Source organism: Hyperolius riggenbachi, chromosome 8, assembly GCF_040937935.1.
Source record: "Hyperolius riggenbachi isolate aHypRig1 chromosome 8, aHypRig1.pri, whole genome shotgun sequence".
Classification (NCBI taxonomy): Eukaryota; Metazoa; Chordata; class Amphibia; order Anura; family Hyperoliidae; genus Hyperolius; species Hyperolius riggenbachi.
In genome coordinates, this window is record NC_090653.1 from 126,500,974 (window position 1) to 126,526,372 (window position 25,399).

At 41.9% G+C, this 25,399-nt stretch overlaps 1 protein-coding gene across 3 annotated transcripts in view; it reads right to left on the minus strand.

Moving 5' to 3' along the window:
- The window catches only part of RADX (RPA1 related single stranded DNA binding protein, X-linked), a 99,027-nt gene that overhangs the window by 37,601 nt on the left and 36,027 nt on the right, over positions 1 to 25,399 (minus strand). For all 3 annotated transcript variants that reach the window (XM_068251052.1, XM_068251053.1, XM_068251051.1), the window contains exons 4-5: positions 14,483 to 14,591; positions 12,116 to 12,207 (exon numbers count right to left, since the gene is read on the minus strand). In XM_068251052.1, coding sequence (XP_068107153.1) covers positions 12,116 to 12,207; positions 14,483 to 14,591 — 201 coding nt within the window. The remainder of the gene's footprint in view (positions 1 to 12,115; positions 12,208 to 14,482; positions 14,592 to 25,399) is intronic.

The following is a 25,399-nucleotide window of genomic DNA, read 5'->3' on the forward strand; positions in this document are numbered from 1 at the left end:
AGCCATAGGGAAACATGGACATTACCTTGCACATTCAGTTGTAACTGACAGCTGCTGCTATATAACTGACAGAAACTGGTATATTTCAGTTCTGACAACATTTTTCAGAACTGGTAGGGATCACTGTAAGAAGAAAATGGTGAGCCTCTGAGAGGAACTGGCTGTGAGATTAATATGCAATATTCATTTGCAGCTACGTCATGCGTTTATTTTAACCACATAACGACCGCCCCCAGCCGATGGGCGGCGGCAAAGTCTGGGCCCAAACGACCGCAATACGCCCATCGGCGGGGGCGGCTGCGGGAGTGGCTATGCGGCGATCGCGTCATTCGTGACGCGATCAGCCGCCGGGGACTGGCTCCGCCCCCCGTTCGCCGTAACCCGCCGGCCGTTCGGAAGCGCCGGCGGGTTACTGGCATCCGGATCGCCGCTGCAACAGTGTATAATAGGCTTTGTAATGTATACAAAGCCTATTATACTGGCTGCCTCCTGCCCTGGTGGTCCCAGTGTCCGAGGGACCACCAGGGCAGGCTGCAGCCACCCTAGTCTGCACCAAACACACTGATTTCCCCCCCCCCTGCCCCCTGATCGCCCACAGCACCCCTCAGACCCCCCCCTGCCCACCCCCCAGACCACTGTTTGCACCCAGTCACCCTCCTAATCACCCATCAATCACTCCCTGTCACTATCTGTCAACGCTATTTTTTTTTTAAGTCCCTAATCTGCCCCCTACTCCCTCCTGATCACCCCCCCACCCCTCAGATTCTCCCCAGACCCCCCCCAGACCCCCCCCCCCCCCCCCGTGTACTGTATGCATCTATCCCCCCTGATCACCTGTCAATCACCTGTCAATCACCTGTCAATCACCTGTCAATCACCCGTCAATCACCCCCTGTCACTGCCACCCATCAATCAGCCCCTGATCTGCCCCTTGCGGGCAATCTGATCACCCCCCCACACCAATAGATCGCCCACAGATCCGACATCAGATCACCTCCCAAATCCATTGTTTACATCTATTCTCTCCTCTAAACACCCACTAATTACCCATCAATCACCCCCTATCACCACCTGTCACTGTTACCCATCAGATTAGACCCTAATCTGCCCCTTGCGGGCACCCAATCACCTGCCCACACGCTCAGATTGCCCTCAGACCCCCCCCTTATCAATTCGCCCGTGCAATATTTACATCTGTTCTCCCCTGTAATAACCCACTGATTACCTGTCAATCACCCATCAATCACCCCCTGTCACTGCCACCCATCAATCACCCCCTGTCACTGCCACCCATCAATCAGCCCCTAACCTGCCCCTTGCGGGCAATCTGATCACCCACCCACACCAATAGATCGCCCGCAGATCCGACATCAGATCACCTCCCAAATCCATTGTTTACATCTATTCTCTCCTCTAAACACCCACTAATTACCCATCAATCACCCCCTATCACCACCTGTCACTGTTACCCATCAGATTAGACCCTAATCTGCCCCTTGCGGGCACCCAATCACCTGCCCACACGCTCAGATTGCCCTCAGACCCCCCCCTTATCAATTCGCCCGTGCAATATTTACATCTGTTCTCCCCTGTAATAACCCACTGATTACCTGTCAATCACCCATCAATCACCCCCTGTCACTGCCACCCATCAATCACCCCCTGTCACTGCCACCCATCAATCAGCCCCTAACCTGCCCCTTGCGGGCAATCTGATCACCCACCCACACCAATAGATCGCCCGCAGATCCGACATCAGATCACCTCCCAAATCCATTGTTTACATCTATTCTCTCCTCTAAACACCCACTAATTACCCATCAATCACCCCCTATCACCACCTGTCACTGTTACCCATCAGATTAGACCCTAATCTGCCCCTTGCGGGCACCCAATCACCCGCCCACACCTCAGAACGCCCTCAGACCCCAGCCCTGATCACCTCGCCAGTGCATTGCTTGCATCTATTTCCCCCCTCTAATCACACCTTGAGACACCCATCAATCACCTCCTGTCACCCCCTAGCACACCTACCCATCAGATCAGGCCCTAATTTGCCCCGTGTGGGCTCCTGATCACTCGGCCAAACCCTCAGATCCCCCTCAGACCCCCTTCCGATCACCTCCCCAGTGCATTGATTGCATCTATTTTCCCCTCTAACCGCCCCCTGAGACACCCATCAATCACCTCCTGTCACCCCCCTAGCACTCCTATCCATCAGATCAGGCCCAATACATCCTGTCATCTAAGAGGCCACCCTGCTTATGACCGATTCCACAAAATTTGCCCCCTCATAGACCACCTGTCATCAAAATTTGCAGATGCTTATACCCCTGAACAGTCATTTTGAGAAATTTGGTTTCCAGACTACTCACAGTTTTGGGCCCGTAAAATGCCAGGGCAGTATAGGAACCCCACAAGTGACCCCATTTTAGAAAGAAGACACCCCAAGGTATTCTGTTAGGTGTATGATGAGTTCATAGAATATTTTATTTTTTGTCAAAAGTTAGCGGAAATTGGATTGTTATTGTTTTTTTCACAAAGTGTCATTTTTCACTAACTTGTGAGAAAAAATAAAATCTTCTATGAACTCACCATACCCCTAACGGAATACCTTGGGGTGTCTTCTTTCTAAAATGGGGTCACTTGTGGGGTTCCTATACTGCCCTGGCATTTTAGGGGCCCTAAACCGTGAGGAGTAGTCTAGAAAACAAATGCCTCAAAATGACCTGTGAATAGGACGTTGGGCCCCTTAGCGCACCTAGGCTGCAAAAAAGTGTCACACATGTGGTATCGCCATACTCAGGAGAAGTAGTATAATGTGTTTTGTGGTGTATTTTTACACATACCCATGCTGGGTGGGAGAAATCTCTCTGTAAATGGACAATTGTGTGTAAAAAAAATCAAAAATGTGTCATTTACAGAGATATTTCTCCCACCCAGCATGGTTATATGTAAAAATACACCACAAAACACATTATACTACTTCTTCTGAGTACGGCGATACCACATGTGTGACACTTTTTTGCAGCCTAACTGTGCTAAGGGGCCCAAAGTCCAATGAGTACCTTTAGGATTTCACAGGTCATTTTGAGACATTTGGGTTCAAGACTACTCCTCACGGTTTAGGGCCCCTAAAATGCCAGGGCAGTATAGGAACCCCACAAGTGACCCCATTTTAGAAAGAAGACACCCCAAGGTATTCTTTTAGGTGTATGATGAGTTCATAGAAGATTTTATTTTTTGTCACAAGTTAGCGGAAATTGATATGTATTGTTTTTTTTTTCACAAAGTGTCATTTTCCGCTAACTTGTGACAAAAAAAAAATCTTCTATGAACTCACCATACTCCTAACAGAATACCTTGGGGTGTCTTCTTTCTAAAATGGGGTCACTTGTGGGGTTCCTATACTGCCCTGGCATTTTAGGGGCCCTAAACCGTGAGGAGTAGTCTAGAATCCAAATGCCTCAAAATGACCTGTGAATAGGACGTTAGGCCCCTTAGCGCACCTAGGTTGCAAAAAAGTGTCACACATGTGGTATCGCCGTACTCAGAAGAAGTAGTATAATGTGTTTTGGGGTGTATTTTTATACATACCCATGCTGGGTGGGAGAAATCTCTCTGTAAATGGACAATTGTGTGTAAAAAAAATCAAATAATTGTCATTTACAGAGATATTTCTCCCACCCAGCATGGGTATGTGTAAAAATACACCCCAAAACACATTATACTACTTCTCCTGAGTACGGCGGTACCACATGTGTGGCACTTTTTTGCACCCTAAGTGCGCTAAGGGGCCCAAAGTCCAATGAGTACCTTTAGGATTTCACAGGTCATTTTGCCACATTTGGTTTCAAGACTACTCCTCACGGTTTAGGGCCCCTAAAATGCCAGGGCAGTATAGGAACCCCACAAATGACTCCATTTTAGAAAGAAGACACCCCAAGGTATTCCGTTAGGAGAATGGCGAGTTCATAGAAGATTTTATTTTTTGTCACAAGTTAGCGGAAAATGACACTTTGTGAAAAAAAACAATTACAATCAATTTCCGCTAACTTGTGACAAAAAAAAAAAATCTTCTATGAACTCACCATACATCTAACGGAATACCTTGGGGTGTCTTCTTTCTAAAATGGGGTAATTTGTGGGGTTCCTATACTGTCCTGGCATTTTAGGGGCCCTAAACCGTGAGGAGTAGTCTTGAAACGAAATTTCTCAAAATGACCTGTGAAATCCTAAAGGTACTCATTGGACTTTGGGCCCCTTAGCGCAGTTAGGGTGCAAAAAAGTGCCACACATGTGGTATCGCCGTACTCAGGAGAAGTAGTATAATGTGTTTTGGGGTGTATTTTTCCACATACCCATGCTGAGTGGGAGAAATATCTCTATAAATAGACAATTGTGTGTAAAAAAAATAAAAAAATTGTCATTTACGGAGATATTTCTCCCACCCAGCATGTGTATGTGTAAAAATACACCCCAAAACACATTATACTACTTTTCCTGAGTACGGCAATACCACATGTGTGGCACTTTTTTGCGGCCTAACTGCGCTAAGGGGCCCAAAGTCCAATGAGCATCTTTAGGCTTTACAGGGGTGCTTACAATTAGGCACCCCCCAAATGCCAGGACAGTAAACACACCCCACAAATGACCCCATTCTGGAAAGTAGACACTTCAAGGTATTCAGAGAGGAGCATAGTGAGTCCGTGGCAGATTTCATTTTTTTTTGTCGCAAGTTAGAAGAAATGGAAACTTTTTTTTTTTTTTTTTTTTGTCACAAACTGTCATTTTCCGCTAACTTGTGACAAAAAATAAAATCTTCTATGAACTCACCATGCCTCTCACTGAATACTTTGGGATGTCTTCTTTCCAAAATGGGGTCATTTGGGGGGTATTTGTACTATCCTGGAATTTTAGCCCCTCATGAAACATGACAGGTGCGCAGAAAAGTCAGAGATGCTTGAAAATGGGAAAATTCACTTTTGGCACCATAGTTTGTAAACGCTATAACTTTTACCCAATCCAATAAATATACACTGAATGTTTTTTTTTTTATCAAAGACATGTAGCAGAATAACTTTCGCGCTCAAATGTATAGGAAATTTTACTTTATTTGAAAAATGTCAGCACAGAAAGTTAAAAAAGTCATTTTTTTGACAAAATTCATGTCTTTTTTGATGAATATAATAAAAAGTAAAACTCGCAGCAGCAATCAAATAGCATCAAAAGAAAGCTGTATTAGTGACAAGAAAAGGAGGTAAAATTCATTTAGGTGGTAGGTTTTATGACCGAGCAATAAACCGTGAAAGCTGCAGTGGTCTGAATGGAGAAAAAGGCTCTGGTCCTTAAGGGGCGAAAAGACTGTGGTCCCGAAGTGGTTAAACAATTTTCCTCGCTACAGGTTCCCTTTAACATTTTCCTCTATTTAATGTCCACTGACTATACTATATGCATCATGCAGAATTCATGCTACAAATTCACCATACGGGAGGGTAGGAGGCGCCCTTGGAGGTACTATAGATCAGGCTTTTGTTGGAATTACCAATAGTTATGCAAATTACTATGTGTAAAAAACACCAATTTTTCGACAGAGATTGGTATAGATGTTGACTCTAATGATAAGACGTACTAGTACTAATCAGTTATTAGTTCAAAAGAAATGGAATGATCCTACCTTAATAAGTAGTCACATCCATTCGAATTAGTGTAAAATTAGAATTTATTGTAGCACGTAAAATGACAACGCGTTTCGCGGTTCAGAGCCGCTTCATCAGGTCGTGTATCGTGCCTTGGAGAAAAAGAAACAGGGCACTGAGACATAGGAACACCACATAATTAACTATTTAGGCTAAAAAATTAGAAAGTTTACAACCAGTAAAAATTCTTTTAAAAAAGTAAACATATTGTAGTAAGACATTAAAATATTACAACCACAAAAACCACAACAGATTAATTTTGTGAAATAAAACGATATATAAATCAGAATATAGACACCACTATACTACATATTATGAAGAGGAGGGGGAGGGGAGGGAAGAACTCCATATGTAAGCCCAATGTGGGTATATAAAATACATGTGTAACAATCCCGGCCTTCTGGTAGAGGTGTACTCTGGGTTAGTGGAGTTTGTTTTAAAATAATTAGTGTTGAGCCCGCTCAATTATAAATTTCAGCATCAGCTAGGGGGTTGTCTGGGTGACATCTGTAGTAAAGATCATAGTGGGTCTAAATTGGGGCAAGTAGCAGGAGGAGATATATGTGTATCAAGCCGCTCACCTTTTGTTGAATAGTCCTCCGAGCTCAGGCGCCTTTGTGCGCCACCGTAGCCGCTCGTGGTATAAATGAAAAAAACATTTCCGCGTTCGTGGACGGGCGGGGGGGGGGGGGGGGGGCGTGGTGAGCAACGTCATCACGCCTCTCACGTGTTAAAGAGGCGTAGTTCTATGCGTTACCTCGCTTCACGCATGGAGGAGGGGGGCGCGGCAGGTGACGTTCTCTCGCTCCCGGCGAGAGGACGCTTTGCGTAGTGTATTGGCATCATTGTATCTCCTAGGAGACGAGGGGGGCGGGTGTCTCCTATAGCTGCGTCGGCCATTTTTTTGAAGTCTGGCACCATAAAGACAGTGTTTTCTTATAGGGAGAAAATATAAAAGGTATCAGAATTATTAAATATATATATATATATATGCGCACATAGCACTGCACTCAGTGCTTCAGGTAAAAAGAGAGTGGCCCATATATGGAGATACATATATACACATAGAGAATTGCAATAATAACCTAGTAAATCACGGATTGCATAAACATATACACACACTATATATATATACACTATATATGTACATATATACATATCCTATATTCCTGCCCATGGAACTGGCATATAGCATATATTCACAGTAAATTCGATTGTGTCTCTGAAATAGTGAAACAGTTCATTCCCATGGGTGTACGGGTACCCATACTGCATAGCAATTCGCATGTGTACCCCATATATCCAAACAAAAGGCTCTTGGCCATTGGTAGCATAGTATACAAAATAAATAAATACAAAATAAAAATATAAAAAAATATCTATATTTTGTCAAAAATTATTATCCTATAGTACATATAGTTCATGTCATGGGTACCTAGTTAAAGGTGCATATATCCTTTGTGTGGAAGTACACAGAGGATATGAAAGTATGTTATATTGCATGTTGTAATAGAAATAATCGTCACGATGCTAGCCTTTATTGTAAGGGTACATAATGCGGGAGGGGGAGGGAGGGACAAGGAGTATGAACCCAGGAGGGGATAGAAGGGACCAGAAATCCCAGGGGAGTAAGTATAGGGGGTGGGGGGTACCCTAAGGTCGGCCCCACTACCGTAAGTTATTGAAAGGAGGGGGATAGAATTCACAACCTGAGTACCTGTTTCTTCTCTCTCTCTCTCTATATATATATATATATGTATATGTATATACACACACATATACATGGTACCTTAGGACTTGTTAGGGGGTCAAGTCAAAATTTACTCAATATGAACTTTACAGGAGGGGGTATTAGTTAAATTGAGTGGAACCAGGGAGGGTCCCTGGAAGTTCACCCTTAAAAAACATGTATCTTGGGGACTGGATTAAAACGTGAATGTTTAATCCCTCAGTCAGATTATAAATTGTGCTCAAGGCATATGTTTAGTCCATCCGGTTGTAGGGTATTTAGTTTATAGATCCAGAACATTTCCCTACTCCTGAGTTTACTCATGCGATTTTTTACAGATTCTGGGATATGTTCAATGGGGCACACTAGTGTTCCTTCTATTTTTTGGTTGTGGAATAGTTTGAAGTGTCTTGAGAGTCCATGTTTCAGATAGCCATTCGTGATGTTTCGTCTATGTTGGCCCCATCGTGTACGAAAAAGTTGGGTGGTGCGGCCTATATACTGCAGGCCACAGGAGCAGGTGATCAGATATATCACATGGCTCGTTGCACAGTCCATATTGTGTCTAATGACATGTGTTTCTCCTGTTAAGTTTGACTCAAATTCGGTAGTGTTTAAGGCGATCGATTTGCAGCAAAGGCACCTTGGCTGTAAGCAACGTGTAGCTTGGCCTTGATGGCTGTTGGTTTTTTCTCCTCTGGCTCCCTGGTCTATCTCTCGTAGGGTGCTTGGTGCCAACCTGTTCTTGAGGGTCCTTGCCCTTCGGAAAATGCACCTTGGTTTGCTGGATAGATTCATTTTGAGCATCGGATCTCTCTGTATTAGGGGCCAGTGTTTCTTCAGGATGTCATTTATTAGCTTGTGTTGATTGGAATAACGGGTGATAAAGTTGACCTCTTTATTATCCTCTTTGGGTTTAGCCCTTGGTTCTTTGGTCTCAAGTAGGGCATCTCTCGGTGTCATTCTAGCTTTCTTCCTTGCTTCTGTAGTTAGTTTTTTAGGGAAACTCCTCTCCCTAAATTTATTCATCAAGACTTCTGATTGGGCGTCGAAGGTTCCCAGCGATCTGGGATCCAATCAACACGATCTGGGATCCAATCAACACAAGCTAATAAATGACATCCTGAAGAAACACTGGCCCCTAATACAGAGAGATCCGATGCTCAAAATGAATCTATCCAGCAAACCAAGGTGCATTTTTCGAAGGGCAAGGACCCTCAAGAACAGGTTGGCACCAAGCACCCTACGAGAGATAGACCAGGGAGCCAGAGGAGAAAAAAACCAACAGCCATCAAGGCCAAGCTACACGTTGCTTACAGCCAAGGTGCCTTTGCTGCAAATCGATCGCCTTAAACACTACCGAATTTGAGTCAAATTTAACAGGAGAAACACATGTCATTAGACACAATATGGACTGTGCAACGAGCCATGTGATATATCTGATCACCTGCCCCTGTGGCCTGCAGTATGTAGGCCGCACCACCCAACTTTTTCGTACACGATGGGGCCAACATAGACGAAACATCACGAATGGCTATCTGAAACATGGACTCTCAAGACACTTCAAACTATTCCACAACCAAAAAATAGAAGGAACACTAGTGTGCCCCATTGAACATATCCCAGAATCTGTAAAAAATTGCATGAGTAAACTCAGGAGTAGGGAAATGTTCTGGATCTATAAACGAAATACCCTACAACCGGATGGACTAAACATATGCCTTGAGCACAATTTATAATCTGACTGAGGGATTAAACATTCACGTTTTAATCCAGTCCCCAAGATACATGTTTTTTAAGGGTGAACTTCCAGGGACCCTCCCTGGTTCCACTCAATTTAACTAATACCTCCCTCCTGTAAAAGTTCATATTGAGTAAATTTTGACTTGACAATCTAACTAATACCCCCCTTCTGTAAAGTTCATATTGAGTAAATTTTGACTTGACAATCTAACTAATACCTCCCTCCTGTAAAGTTCATATTGAGTACATTTTGACTTGACCCCCTAACAAGTCCTAGGGTACCATGTATATGTGTGTGTATATACATACATACATATATATATATATATATATACATATATATATACACATATATATATATATACACATATATATATATATATATATATATATATATATATATATATATATATATATATATATATATATATATATATATGAAACAGGTACTCAGGTTGTGAATTCTATCCCCCTCCTTTCAATAACTTACGGTAGTGGGGCCGACCTTAGGGTACCCCCCACCCCCTATACTTACTCCCCTGGGATTTCTGGTCCCTTCTATCCCCTCCTGGGTTCATACTCCTTGTCCCTCCCTCCCCCTCCCGCATTATGTACCCTTACAATAAAGGCTAGCATCGTGACGATTATTTCTATTACAACATGCAATATAACATACTTTCATATCCTCTGTGTACTTCCACACAAAGGATATATGCACCTTTAACTAGGTACCCATGACATGAACTATATGTACTATAGGATAATAATTTTTGACAAAATATAGATTTTTTTTATATTTTTATTTTGTATTTATTTAATTTGTATACTATGCTACCAATGGCCAAGAGCCTTTTGTTTGGATATATGGGGTACACATGCTAATTGTTATGCAGTATGGGTACCCGTACACCCATGGGAATGAACTGTTTCACTATTTCAGAGACACAATCGAATTTACTGTGAATATATGCTATATGCCAGTTCCATGGGCAGGAATATAGGATATGTATATATGTACATATATAGTGTGTATATATAGTGTGTGTATATGTTTATGCAATCCGTGATTTACTAGGTTATTATTGCAATTCTCTATGTGTATATATGTATCTCCATATATGGGCCACTCTCTTTTTACCTGAAGCACTGAGTGCAGTGCGTATATATATATATATATATATATATATATATATATATATATATATATATATATATATATATATATATATATATATTTATATATATATATTTATTTAATAATTCTGATACCTTTTATATTTTCTCCCTATAAGAAAACACTGTCTTTATGGTGCCAGACTTCAAAAAAATGGCCGACGCAGCTATAGGAGACACCCGCCCCCCTCGTCTCCTAGGAGATACAATGATGCCAATACACTACGCAAAGCGTCCTCTCGCCGGGAGCGAGAGAACGTCACCTGCCGCGCCCCCCTCCTCCATGCGTGAAGTGAGGTGACGCATTGAACTACGCCTCTGAAACACGTGAGAGGCGTGATGACGTTGCTCACCACGCCCCCCCCCCCCCCCGCCCGTCCACGAATGCGAAAATGTTTTTTTCATTTATACCACGAGCGGCTACGGTGGCGCACAAAGGCGCCTGAGCTCGGAGGACTATTCAACAAAAGGTGAGCGGCTTGATACACATATATCTCCTCCTGCTACTTGCCCCAATTTAGACCCACTATGATCTTTACTACAGATGTCACCCAGACAACCCCCTAGCTGATGCTGAAATTTATAATTGAGCGGGCTCAACACTAATTATTTTAAAACAAACTCCACTAACCCAGAGTACACCTCTACCAGAAGGCCGGGATTGTTACACATGTATTTTATATACCCACATTGGGCTTACATATGGAGTTCTTCCCTCCCCTCCCCCTCCTCTTCATAATATGTAGTATAGTGGTGTCTATATTCTGATTTATATATCGTTTTATTTCACAAAATTAATGTTGTGGTTTTTGTGGTTGTAATATTTTAATGTCTTACTACAATATGTTTACTTTTTTAAAAGAATTTTTACTGGTTGTAAACTTCCTAATTTTTTAGCCTAAATAGTTAATTATGTGGTGTTCCTATGTCTCAGTGCCCTGTTTCTTTTTCTCCAAGGCACGATACACGACCTGATGAAGCGGCTCTGAACCGCGAAACGCGTTGTCATTTTAAGTGCTACAATAAATTCTAATTTTACACTAATTCGAATGGATGTGACTACTTATTAAGGTAGGATCATTCCATTTCTTTTGAACTAATAACTGATTAGTACTAGTACGTCTATCATTAGAGTCAACATCTATACCAATCTCTGTCGAAAAATTGGTGTTTTTTACACATAGTAATTTGCATAACTATTGGTAATTCCGACAAAAGCCTGATCTATAGTACCTCCAAGGGTGCCTCCTACCCTCCCGTATTGCATACTCCCCCTGGGATCAGGGGTCACCACCTTGGCAGGTGGTATATTTTTGAAGGAGCTGCGACCATCGACACTATCTCACAAGGCCGAGTGGGGACGGTACTTCCCCACATGTGATACGGATTGGTTGCCCTATGTGCAACCTAGCTTTGTGAGTATATACGATCTTTTCTTACTAATTAAGGTATCCGTCCGTGAGATACTACACCAGATTGGGCTCCCGGTGTCTTCCCGTCCCTTTCTCTATTTCTCTAGTATACAAATTCACCATGTTCTTTTTCAGCAACCAAGTGCAGTTACTTATAACTTCGCAAGGAGCCAATGCAAATATTCGAGGCCCTTTAATAACGAAATCCTTCAAGATACCCAACCTCTGTTCAAAAAGTACTGTAGCCCCACACTAAGCATTTCATGTTGCATTTAGAAGAAAAAGCAAATGCTTTATTTTTTCCCCCTCCAGTTATAAATAAATCTTAAAAAAAAAATACCAGGCTTGTTTTGAATTACCTCCGATTCGTCTTCTTTCACATCTCCCGACGTGCGTGACCAGTCCAATCACATCACAGACTTTGTTATGAGGTAGATTATTCAATTCTGATCTGAAATTGATAAATAAAAAATAAAAATTAGAGATGGGACTAATACCAAATGTCCTCAAATCAAAATCCAAAAAGATTATCAAATCTTTCGATCATCAAATCTAGTGAATCCAGTACATAAGAATGGTGTGATCCGTATAAGAATAGCAGTAATGGTGGCCATACATGGTACAATTTTTTTCATACAATCATACCATTTCTATGTAGTATAAGGGTAAATAAGTGAATATACTGAAAGTATAATTTAGGCAGTTCCCTTATATTACATAGAAATGGTAAGATTGTATGAAAAAATTGTACCATGTATGGCCACCATTAGACGTATAATATTCCATTCTAAAGGTGGCCACTAACGATAGAATCTTTTTCATCCAATTTTACCAAATCTATGTAGTATAAGGGTAAACTGAGTGAATATATTGAATGGATAATCAAGGAAGTTATCTTATATTACATAGAAATGGTAAGATTGGATGAAAAAGATGGTATCATTAGTGGCTAGCTTTAGAATGGTATATTCTACGTCTAACTGCTTTTCTTACACAGATCACACAATTCTTATGTACTGCATTCATTAGATTCGATAATCGAAAGACAGGATTTGGTAGGTTAGAAAGAATTGATGAAATTGAGAATCATGTGGGATTTGGATGAGGAAATTTGGGATTCGTCCCATCTGTAATTTAAAACAAAGTGTGTGTGGTGTGGGTGTGGGAGGGGAGAGGGGAGAGAGAGGGAGAGAGAGAGAGAGAGAGAGAGAAAGAGAAATATGAGTGTTTTGGAAATATCCAGAGAAACGCTTTTGCATTATCAGGAAAGTGTAACAAAATCCTCATGATGTGAAGTACTGGACAGTCAAACTACAGCAAACGAAGCCACGGTACTCAAAAAAGGCTACTGGCCCTCATTCAAATCACTTTTTCTGTTACGTTTTTCATACTTAAACTACTTTTTGGTGCTTTTTCAGCTGCAGAGTGCTGAAAAGTTATTCTAAACAGAAGATGAAAAATTAACTCCTAGTAGAAAACTTTTTGAATAAAGAGAAAATTGAAGATTGAATAAGGGCCACAGAGTTTTAATCACTCGACCTTATAAAGTGGTGGAGCGTAACAAAAAGAAAAGGTTCAGGAGAAGCCCACAAAAGTATGATGCAGTCTGAAAGATATCAAAATTAAAACGTGTACAGTGAATGGAGGGAGAAGTGGGTATTTGCATCATCTTTTAATTTTGGTAGCAAAACCTTTTTAGTAATTCATTGTACATGTGACATTTACATCTAAGCAGGAAATAATGCATAAAAGAAATGTACGCATTATAACTGCATTTCTCATTCTAGGGAAGTAGGGTGTCTGATCTTTATATCCCATACCTTTGCCCCTGAATGTTTTACCATTATGGCATGCACATTTTACATATCCTGCTATATACTTGTTATTAGTGACTAGGTGAGAATTTATGAAAAAAAAGAAAACAAGACTGACACAACATTGTTGTGATAAGGACTAATATCAATCTGGATATTAACCCTTTCAGTAACGGCAGGTTCTGGCTTCTTAAAGAGACACTGAAGAGACATTTTTTTTAATGATATAATGAATTGGTTGTGTAGTACGGATAAATTACTAGATTAGTAACAAATAAAATAGTCTCATACTTTTATTTTCATTTAGTTTTTTTTTTTAATACCATTCTCTAATATTTGCAGTTTACACACTACTCAACATTCTAAATGATTTTACAGAGCAGGCAAGTGAACTTTTAAACCCTTCTCTGCACAGAAAAAGAAAATACTTTGACAAACACTTGAGATAATAAGCTTCAGAAGATAGAGCTCTCTGCGGCTTTAAAAATCGTGGAGCTCAATGGCTTTTGCATAGGTAACTGGAGTTTCTTAACTCTTCCTGCACTGGAAACAATATTAGACTTATGTCTGTGCTCCTAATGTTTTATTTCTTAGCTGTACTACACATACAAATCATCATAATTTTTTGCGCTTCAGTGTCTCTTTAGGGCAAGAGACTGTTAGAATTCTAGCTGTGATCACTGTGATTGGCTCAAAGTGACCACAGGGGCAGGAGCCAATAAAATTGCCTTCTGACCGATGTATGGAGCTCAGCTGTTGGAGGTGAATGCACTGGCGCCAGTGCTGGTCCTCATGCTTGCAGAAGACCATCTATCTGTATCTTAATGGTAAATAAAATATCAATATAATTATATGTGAAACTGTACAATGTATTGATGTATGAGCGTGGTCATGTAATGGAGGGTTCATCACCTTGAGATGAACTGGTATTTCACCGCTGGTAATTTCCATTCTGGCTTCACATCCTTTTCCTGGAGAACCGTAATCTTGGATGTGGGATCTCTAGCATTCAGGCTTATTTCTGAAAAGGAAGCTACAATGTTAAAAACCAGATAGCCAAAGTGGGAACATGTTAATTGTCTTAAAATTATGTTTGTTTTAGCTGTTGTTAAAGTGAAACTGAAGTGAAAAAAAAAATGAGGTCTTGATTTGTAAGTGTAGTACTGATAATTAATAGAACATTAGTAGCAAAGAATATAGTCCATTTTAATTTTTAGATATACAGATTTTTTTTTAATAACATTGCATAATTCTGTCATGTTTGCAATTACAAGCCGCACTCAGTATTTTAAACTGTAAAACAAGCAGAGCTAATGACTCTTTCAACTTCCCTGCAGTAAAAATCTTATCAAGTCTCTTTGATGTATAAGAGCTCCAGAAAACAGCGCCCCAGTCAAAGAGCTCAGAAAGGCTCTTTTGCATAGATAACAACTGAAGTTTCTTAACTCTTCCTGTACATATCGTGCTACTAATGTTCTATACCTTAGCTGTACTACACATACAAATCCTTATCTCATAAGTTTATTTTCACTTCAGATTTCCTGTAAGTATCTGAGACTTCAGCCAGTAATATTTATCACACATTCACATATTAATTCAACAAATACATTTTATTTTGCCTGGAAAAAGATCCCTGAGATGGTAAGTAACCACGGCTCTTATTCAATTCATTTTTCCTCCAAAGTGATATTTTCACTCTTCATCCACAAAATGCTTTTTAAGCTAGCAGCGAGAGAATACCAATAATCATTTCGACAATACTTTTGCTACTTTTTAAATTGCAGGGGGAATTAATACTTTATTTTAAGCAGAAGATGAACATGTAACTCCTAGGAGAAAACATAGGAGAAAAGTAAATTTAATGAGGGCCAATGAATTCATAAAATTGCACAAAAATGGCATGAACAGACCAGAGAAGATGTGATGTCTGGGAAGGATACAAAAACTTTAAAGGGCAAATGAAGAAAAAGGTATTGTATATGGAACCTAGCATATTTATTTTCTTTTAAACAATACCAGTTGCCTGGCAGCCCTGCTGATCTATTTGGCTGTAGAAGTGTCTGAGTAACACCAGAAACAAGCATACAGCTAATAATGTCAGAAATACCGGATCTGCATATGCTTGTTCAAGGTCTATGACTATAAGTATTAGAGTCAGAGGAACAGCAGGATAGCCAGGCAACTGGTATTGCTAAAAAAGGAAATAAAAATATGGCAGCTTCCATATCTCTGTTGCTTCAGTTGTCCTTTAACAGTCAAGCAAGTTAAAGAGAAAGGCTACAAAACAATCATAAATTAGCTTTTTGTTCCTGTATTATCCCATTTTCACCCATGCAGACAGATGGACAGAATGCGGATCCCGGGCCGTGTGGGGCTCTGCATCCTGAACTAACCAGCCCGCATAGTCCATGGTATGGGGGGGCTCTGGAAGAGAGGGGTGGCCAAGCCCCCCCCCCCCTCTGCCCCAGGGTCCTTGTCCAATCCATGGACAAGGGGCTCTTTCCTCACCTCCAGTGCCCAGGAGAAGGTGGGAGCCGTCAATGCATTTGGGGGTTGGTCAAACGTCATTGTCACCGAAGAGCTGGCTAACCAGCTCTTTAAACAACATGGGGGAGGGGAGGGAATTCTGTACATACACTAGATTATTGGCCATACAGTGTAACCCTAGTGGCACACATGCATCAGGGTCACACCTGATGTACACGGCAAGTGTGCAGCTAGGGTCACGCTGTATGGGGGAACCACTAATGCGGAAGTACCAGGAGGACCGGAGCTTTATTGCAGTACTGGGATAGGAAGAAGAGAGAAGCGCTTAATGAAGCAGGATCAGAGTGAGGGGGAGAGGAACACGATGCTGGATGGGTAAGAGCTGAAATACTGGTGTGTAATGTGTACTGTACAGTGTAGTATAGTATAGCATGTAGTGTGTACTGTACAGTGTAGTAAAGCATAGCATGTAGTGTGTACTGTACAGTGTAGTCTAGCATGTAGTGTGTATTGTGCAGTGTAGTATAGCGTGTAGTTTGTACTGTACAGTGTAGTATAGCGTGTAGTGTGTACTGTACAGTGTAGTATAGCGTGTAGTGTGTACTGTACAGTGTAGTATAGCATGTAGTGTGTACTGTACAGTGTAGTATAGCATGTAGTGTGTACTGTACAGTGTAGTAAAGCATGTAGTGTGTACTGTACAGTGTAGTCTAGCATGTAGTGTGTACTGTGCAGTGTAGTATAGCATGTAGTGTGTACTGTACAGTGTAGTAAAGCATGTAGTGTGTACTGTACAGTGTAGTCTAGCACGCAGTGTGTACTGTGCAGTGTAGTATAGCGTGTAGTTTGTACTGTACAGTGTAGTAAAGCATGTAGTGTGTACTGTGCAGTGTAGCATGTAGTGTGTACTGTGCAGTGTAGTGTAGCATGTAGTGTGTACTGTGAAGTGTAGTATAGCGTGTAGTGTGTACTGTGCAGTGTAGTATAGCGTGTAGTGTGTACTGTACAGTGTAGTATAGCGTGTACTGTACTGTGTAGTATAGCATGTAGTGTGTACTGTACAGTGTAGTATAGCATGTAGTGTGTACTGTGCAGTGTAGTATAGCGTGTACTGTACAGTGTAGTATAGCATGTAGTGTGTACTGTACAGTGTAGCATAGCGTGTAGTGTGTACTGTACAGTGTAGTATAGCGTGTACTGTACTGTGTAGTATAGCATGTAGTGTGTACTGTACAGTGTAGTATAGCATGTAGTGTGTACTGTGCAGTGTAGTATAGCGTGTACTGTACAGTGTAGTATAGCATGTAGTGTTTACTGTACAGTGTAGTATAGCATGTAGTGTTTACTGTACAGTGTAGTATAGCATGTAGTGTGTACTGTACAGTGTAGTATAGCATGTAGTGTGTACTGCACTGTGTAGTATAGCATGTAGTGTGTGCTGTACAGTGTAGTATAGCATGTAGTGTGTACTGTACAGTGTAGTATAGCATGTAGTGTGTACTGTGCAGTGTAGTATAGCATGTAGTGTGTACTGTGCAGTGTAGTACAGAGTGGGCCATTTATATGTATACACCATAAAGGAATACTGTAGGGGGTCGGGGAAAAATGAGTTGAACTTACCTGGGGCTTATAATGGTCCCCCACAGACATCCTGTGCCGGCGCAGCCACTCACCGATGCTCTGGGCCTCGCCTCAGGTTCACTTCTCCTATTTCCGACGTTAAAGTCAGAAAACCACTGCGCCTGCGCTGCCGTGCCCTCTCTCCTGCTGTCACCAGGCCCAGTATGATCTGCGCCTGCACAGTACGCTCCTGGTGTAGTATAGTGTGTAGTGTGTACTGTGCAGTGTAGTATAGCGTGTGCTGTGCAGTATTGTATAGTGTGTAGTGTAGTGTAATGTAGCTTAGATAGAGTAGCTTAGAGACATTTTGGGGAGAAAAGGTCCATAAGACACCCCTGCACTATAGTCGCGCCAGGTTAATGATTTATCCCCCCCAAAAAAAAACAACTTGCCCTCTAAACATAGGTGTATCTTATTTGCCGGAGTGTCTTATATTCTGAAAAATACGGTATTATTATTTTTATTTTTTATTTATATAGCGCCAACATATTCCGCAGTGCTTTTGACACTTTATCTCTTTCTTGCTCTCAGATGCCATTTTCTGGCAGGAAAGTGTTTTGTGGCTGCAATTCCTTATCAGTGAGGATTACGCTAATGACTGCCCCGACTAGACATCTACAGTGAATGGTTGTGATAATACACTGCTGCAGTGCTGACCCACTCACTGTAGTGAATGGGAGCAGCAGCACAACCAAGAGCAATGGAGATGGTGTGCCATCATGTACATTGCATTCTTTGGGTCCTATGGGAGAAAAGTGCATTGCAAATGTTTCCTTGCTGTTGTTGAACACACATCCATCGGCGTTTCAGAATGTGATTGAGACCCAAATGCAAACACAGGCAACAGCAGTGAAGGAGAGAGGCAGGATAGTGTGCACTCCTGCTTATACTGTGAACCGACCCTTCTACTCTGAACTTAACTGACATTTGTACCAAATATTGTTTAAGCTTGAAACCTTACATGTAGAACTCGTAGAAGAAAAAAACTTTTTCCCCCTCTTCCTCTTTTCTTAACCTTTTCAAAGAAAATAACTATTTCTGCACGATGTTATTATCTTAGCATGATCATGTAATTTTTTTTTCACCATGGCTTGTATAAAATATTTAAAGGGGCACTACAGTGAAAAACTGTAAAATTTAAAACATGTACAAACATACAAATAAGAAGTACGTTTTTTCCAGAGTAAAATGAGCCATAAATTACTTTTCTACTATATTGCTGTCACTTGCAATAGGTTGTAAAAATCTGACAGAAGTGACAGGTTTTGGACTAGTCCGTCTCTTTATAGGGGATTCTCAGGGATATATTTATTTTCAAAAGCACTTAGTGAATGGCAGTTGCTCTGTCCAACTGCCAAAAAACTGTGTAGCGAGCAGAGAAGATTGCCAGCATCTTTGTATAAATCCTTTTTAGGGAATATCTTTATAAAGAATAAAAGCCTTGCTGAGAATCCCCAATGAAGAGATGGACTAGTCCAAAACCTGTCACTTATGTAAGATTTCTACTGCCTACTGTAAGTGACAGCAACATAGGAGAAAAGTAATTTATGGCTCTTTTACTCTGGAAAAAAACGTAAACTTATCTGTCTATGTATGCACATATTTAAAATTTTACAATTTTCACCGTAGTGCCCCTTTAAGCTTCTGTCCAAGAAGTAAAACAGTCAAAAACTTCACAAAGTTATAGTCAGAAAAAAATGCTCATTGAAAGGTATGTAAAGTTCCTGAAGTCCAGCAGCAGCGCTGACACATTCGGAATTCCCCTGCATTCAAGGGCGTATACAGTTCTATTTTTGAATAACTTTTCTGAGTTGTCACAAGGTCTGATTTGGGGATCTGACCAATGCATGTTCAGACTTGCCTTGTCAATGCGGCTACACAATCTCTCTATAAATGAACTCACTTCCTTTATGTGGAAAGCAACTCTTCTTAACTGCAGTTTTCAATATTCATTATTCTTCCTGAAATTAATTGTCTGTCAGATGAGATTTACTCCACACCTCTTCTCAATTTAAATATACAGGTTATGTATACTTATTGGGATGAGCTGAAGCTTCATGAGAAAACAATGCACACAAAACCAGGATTTTCACCTAAAATATTTTGCAAAAACATGCACTGGTGCCAAGGCTGGACAGGGAGTTTTCTGATAACTGCCCCCAAATGGCCTTGCATCCTGATAGTGGCAAGAGGTAACGCCCAATGAGCACTGGTGGAGCATGCCTGTTCAGGCTGGGTTCACATTATGCCAGATGCAATGGGTGGACAGACGTATCTGATTTACAATTGCTATCTTTCACATATCCGATTACTGTTTGGTGCCTGGAAAAGTCATGAAGGACAAAACTTTGTGGTCCATCATTTCAGTGGATAACTGGCATTATGCTGGTGTGTGTGGACGGTAAATATAGATGCATTTCAGTAATTCCATTGGGTGACTAGTTTGATGCACTACTGAATATACTAGAGTAGAAGCCTATCCCCAACATTTACCTTAAAAAAACTGGAAAAAAAATGTTTGACCCAAGTATAAACCGGGGGTGGAAAAGCCACAACACCACTCACAGCAATGGCCAGCCACAACCATATGTTAGAAAAGCAGCATAAAAAAAGCAGCATGCTTGCATGTATGTACTGTGTGTTACAGGGCCACGGCCCGTATTTTGTACCATTGTCTATATTTGGTTTAGGATTGGTTCACACATAAAAAGGTGTCCTGTCAGTATTTGACAGTTGGCATTGGTTTTGTATGCATTTCTATGGCTGTGCTCGCACATAAATATGTACATTTCCAGTCCATTACTGTCTATTTTGTGTGTGTTTCTATGGCTATGTTCACACATAAAAGGTATACATTTCCAGTGTAGTCAGGTAGAACTGATAGAAAACCGATGCAAAACTGACAGGACAAGACAGTCCTGAAAATGTATAGACACAGCCAGATATGCCTGTTGCGGCCAGAAGGTGCAGTTTCTTATAGGAATTACTCCCCATAATTGTAACATTTGAAGCTGTTACCCTGCTTAAAACAAAATTTGACACCCCCCCCCCCCCCCCCCTTCCATCTTCCTTGATCCTGTGATGATGCCTACCAGATAGTACCCAGTACAATGCACAATGGAAGACTTCGACCAAGAGATGCTGTAAGAAGCAACACCATCCTCTGATATACATAGCTTTGCGATCTATACTAAAGCACTAAAGGAGTTGAAGCAAAAGTGGGCTCAAAGGCCTATTTAATTGTTTGAGTAAGGCTGCACTGCAGCTTAATGAGCATCATCAAGCAATCACTGCCTTCAGGAGCACTGTATGACTTCCTCCTTGACCAGTGCATCCCAAAGTTAAATGCTGCATACCTCTAGTTTGTAACATGTTTGGGAGCTGTAGGTATGGAAATATAGAGCTGCCGGGAAGAACAGATAAAGCAGAAGACAGCAATGGAGAAAGTAAATTATTACACTGCTCTGCTGCGCTACTCTTCAATAGAGATGGGCCGAACCTCAGATTTGAGGTTCGCGAACCCCGTTTGCGAACCTTCGCGGAAGGTTCGATTTGCGGAAAAGTTCGCAAACCGCAATAGACTTCAATGGGGATGCGAACTTTGAAAAATAGAAAAAATTATGCTGGCTACAAAAGTGATGGAAAAGATGTTTCAAGGGGTCTAACACCTGGAGGGGGGCATGGCGGAGTGGAATACATGCCCAAAGTCCCGGGGAAAAATCTGGATGTGACGCAAAGCAGCGTTTTAAGGGCAGAAATCACATTGAATGCTAAATTGCAGGCCTAAAGTGCTTTAAAACATCTTGCATGTGTATACATCAATCAGGGAGTGTAATTAGAGTTCTGCTTCACACTGACACACCAAACTCTGTGTAACGCACCGCAAACAGCTGTTTGCGTAGTGACGGCCGTGCTGGACTGATGCGCAACATGGCTAGAGTGCAGGCCGTGGCAGTTTTCCAGCCCATATGGTCCCCCGGGCTGTGGTAGCTCAATGACAGAACAGCAGTGACTGTCCAGCTGATCAAATTTGGTCTGTCCACAATGAAGCAACGACCTTATTATCTTCTTGTATGTAGGAAGGCATAGGTAGGAGTCCCAGTATAGGTAGGTAGGCATAGGTAGGAGTCCCAGTATAGGTAGGTGCCTCAGTAGTTAGCTAGACATAGGTAGGAGACCCAGTAGTTAGCTAGGCATAGGTAGGAGTCCCAGTATAGGTAGGTAGGCATTGGTAGGTGTCCCAGTAGTTAGCTAGGCATAGGTAGGAGACCCAGTATAGGTAGGTAGGCATAGGTAGGAGTCCCAGTATTAGGTAGGCATAGGTAGGTGCCTCAGTAGTTAGCTAGACATAGGTAGGAGACCCAGTATAGGTAGGTAGGCATAGGTAGGTGTCCCAGTAGTTAGCTAGGCATAGGCAGGAGACCCAGTATAGGTAGGTAGGCATAGGTAGGTCCCCTAGTATAGGTAGGTAGGTGTCCCCGTATAGGTAAGTAGGTGCCCCGGTAGTTAGGTAAGCATAGGTAGGTGTCCCAGTATAGATAGTTAGGGAGGGCCTGGCTGGCACAGTAATAACAATTACCAAGGTCCAGCTGCAACAGATAGGGCTGTATAATGTCAGTATCAGTGAGCAACACAAAAAAAAGACATCTTGAAAACATTAGCTCTCAAAAGAGCGGTTGAGGGGTGCTATTTTAGCAATAACAATCAGCCAGGAGCAAGCCAAGACCAAGAGCCTAACTAATCTGTCCCTAGGAGAACAAGTCTGCAGCAGCTGTTCCTAGTCTGTCTCTAGCAGGCACACGAGTGAGTGTAATGGCCGGCAAGCCTGCCTTATATAAGGGGGGGTGGGGCTCCAGGGCTTAGTGTAGCCTGAATGGCTACAATGTGCCTGCTGACTGTGATGCAGAGGGTCAAAGTTGACCCTCATAGTGAATTATGGGGCGAATCGAACTTCCGCAAAAGTTCGTCTGGTCCAGGCGAACGCGAACCACCAAAGTTCGCCTGGAACCGTTCGCCAGCGAACCGTTCGGCCCATCTCTGCTCTTCAATGCAGAGAGAGGGTGCCAGGGGTAAAAAGGTGTGCGTGTGTTTTACCAACCACACAGGGGTTTGTAGCGAAGAAGTGGTCCGGTGGGTTGTTGCTGCACTCAGACTCAAAATTATAATGTTTCAACCTGAAATCCTGTCATCCTTTAGACAGGAAAGCTGTGCACTGCTGTTATTTTACCGCTTACAATGATGCACATTTGAAACTCTCGAGGGCTGCATAAAATGGCAAGGAGGGCCGCATTTGGCCCGCAGGCCCTGTGTTCGACACCTGTATAGCAGAGCATCAGAAACCTGGAGTGCTCTGTCCCTGTCATTAAGTATCATATATACTCGAGTATAAGTCTAGAAATGTAGGTCCAACTCATTAAATAGAAGTATAGGTGGCGAATTATACAGGCATCATGGGCAACACTGAGCACAGTGCGTAATGTGTGCATTATTTGCAGCAATTTACCCAGTGGTAGGTGACACTTTCTTGATAAAGGAAATGACAAGAAAGCACAGGTCTGAAAGTCCTGGCCACAACAATTAACAAGAAAAGGGGCAGGTGGGAAAAACTAAGCTGCAGGAAGGGGGTTAATAATTGCTGCACTTGGGGGCCTGGAGAAGTTATTGTCTGCACTTAAAAGGACAACCGAGGTGACGTGAAATGATGAGATAAACTTGTAAGTACAGTGCCAAGGACACAAATAACTATGCCGTGTTCCTTTTTTTTCTCTTGCTCTTCCTGAAAGAGTTAAACATCAGGTATGTAAGTGACAGTTTCTGTCCAGGTCAGGACCAAGTCGGACTGGGTCAGACTATAGCATAACCCTCACGGATAAGTATTAACACTTTCCTGTCAGTAAATGGCTTCTGAGACCGGCAAAGAGATAAACAGGGTCAATAATTCCTAGATTTGAGCTCTGGCATACTTCAGTGAAGGTGTCATTCAGCAGAGACAATGAAACAGTAAAAACTAAAAAATTCAAATACAAAATAAAAACTGAGATATATAAAAAAGTCATTTTAGGAGAAGAACAGATACAATTGTTTTTCTCAGTTTATATTCATCTCAGATGTCCTTTAGGCTGCTTTCATAGTGGGACGTTAAAGTCCCACGTCCAGCAGCCTGTAACGCAGCCCAACTCACAGCACTGAAAAATCAATGTGCTGTTCACAGTGCACACGTTGCGTTAGAGTATAACGCTGCACGTTTAATTTAAGTGCAGCATGCTGTGCGTTATACTTGTACTTTGCTGCGTTATACTGCTTGCACATGCTCAGTAATGTCTGTTTTTTTTGTGTTTTGTTTTTTAAGCATGCGCCGTTTTCGTTGCATTTGCTGTTGAGATTGTGATTATATATAGCTGACATGGCTCTGTGTCCTCCGCCGGCCCTATGCTGTGATATTCAGTGCAGGAGTGGAGGAGGGGAGAGTCCGCTAATTAATATTCACTGCACTGTGCTGACGTAACGTGTTTACCCCCTGGAGCGGCCGCTTTGTGCGACGATTGGCTGGCGGGACCACGGGATGTGGAGTCTTCCGATCACGTGGTCTCCACAGTCTTTTGACGCATGCGCCGTTTTTGTTCTATCAGTGTAGAACGAAAACGGCGCACCAAGAGCTGCATAACGCGGCTCAATCTGACGTCCAACTTCAACACCACCATGCGTTGCGTTAGGGGCACGTTATGCGACCTTAACGTCCTCTAAAACGCAACGTCTTGTTGTGAAAGAGCCCTTAGGGACAATAGGAGTTAAATAGCTGCAATGCTTTACATTAACTCCTCCTGGTCCCCAAATGCAGCTGTTACTTCTTCCTGGTCCTCAAACACAGCCATTAACTTTGCTGGGTAGACTTATACTTGAGTCAATAAAAATTCCAGCATAAGAGGGGGTGAATGTTGGGCTCGACTTGTACACAAGGTCAACTTATATTCAAGTATATACGGTAGTTTTGTAACATAGGTGTATTAAATCCTGTAGAGCAAAGCACAAGGGAAAGGTAACACAGACAGATAAATGAATATTTAATATGTCCTATAAAAATCTTACTACAAGAATAATACCTAATGGAGGATTAAACACAGCCAGACATGCTCTGAGACACAATTACAGAACAGTACCAACCACTGTGACAAAGATGAACTATAGAACAAACAACAAAAGAACTAAAAGACAATTTGACTTATTAAGGTTGATCTGTAAAGCACAAATTTGTTTTTTTTTTTCATTAATAAATAATCCAATGATAGAAGGTTGTTCTTCACCCCTGTCCTGATTGCAGAGAAATAAGAGTTCGGCCAGTTCTAGGCGATAGATCATATTAGCCGCATTGTGAGGCGTCTCACCCTGGCGGTTTGCAGCCAGCCCCTTCCTAGTAATAAGGCCCCTGACTCATCCATCAGCCTCTGACAAGTAATTTGCTTAGTTCATGCAGGGAAACAGAAACAAATCCTATCGACTTGTCAACATGAGACAGTTCAACAGAGGATGTCGTGCAACTCGGAGTGAGAAAGTTATCAGAGCACTACATGATTGGGGAGCCTGTACTGCAAAATAGTGCACACACCGGTGGCCAAAACTGACCCTCCTTTCATGTAGTTCTCTTAACAAGATGACTTGTCATATTAATAGTCTAATAAGGATGGATAAACTTATACCTGGCAGTGCAGTGGTGCAGAGACTGGA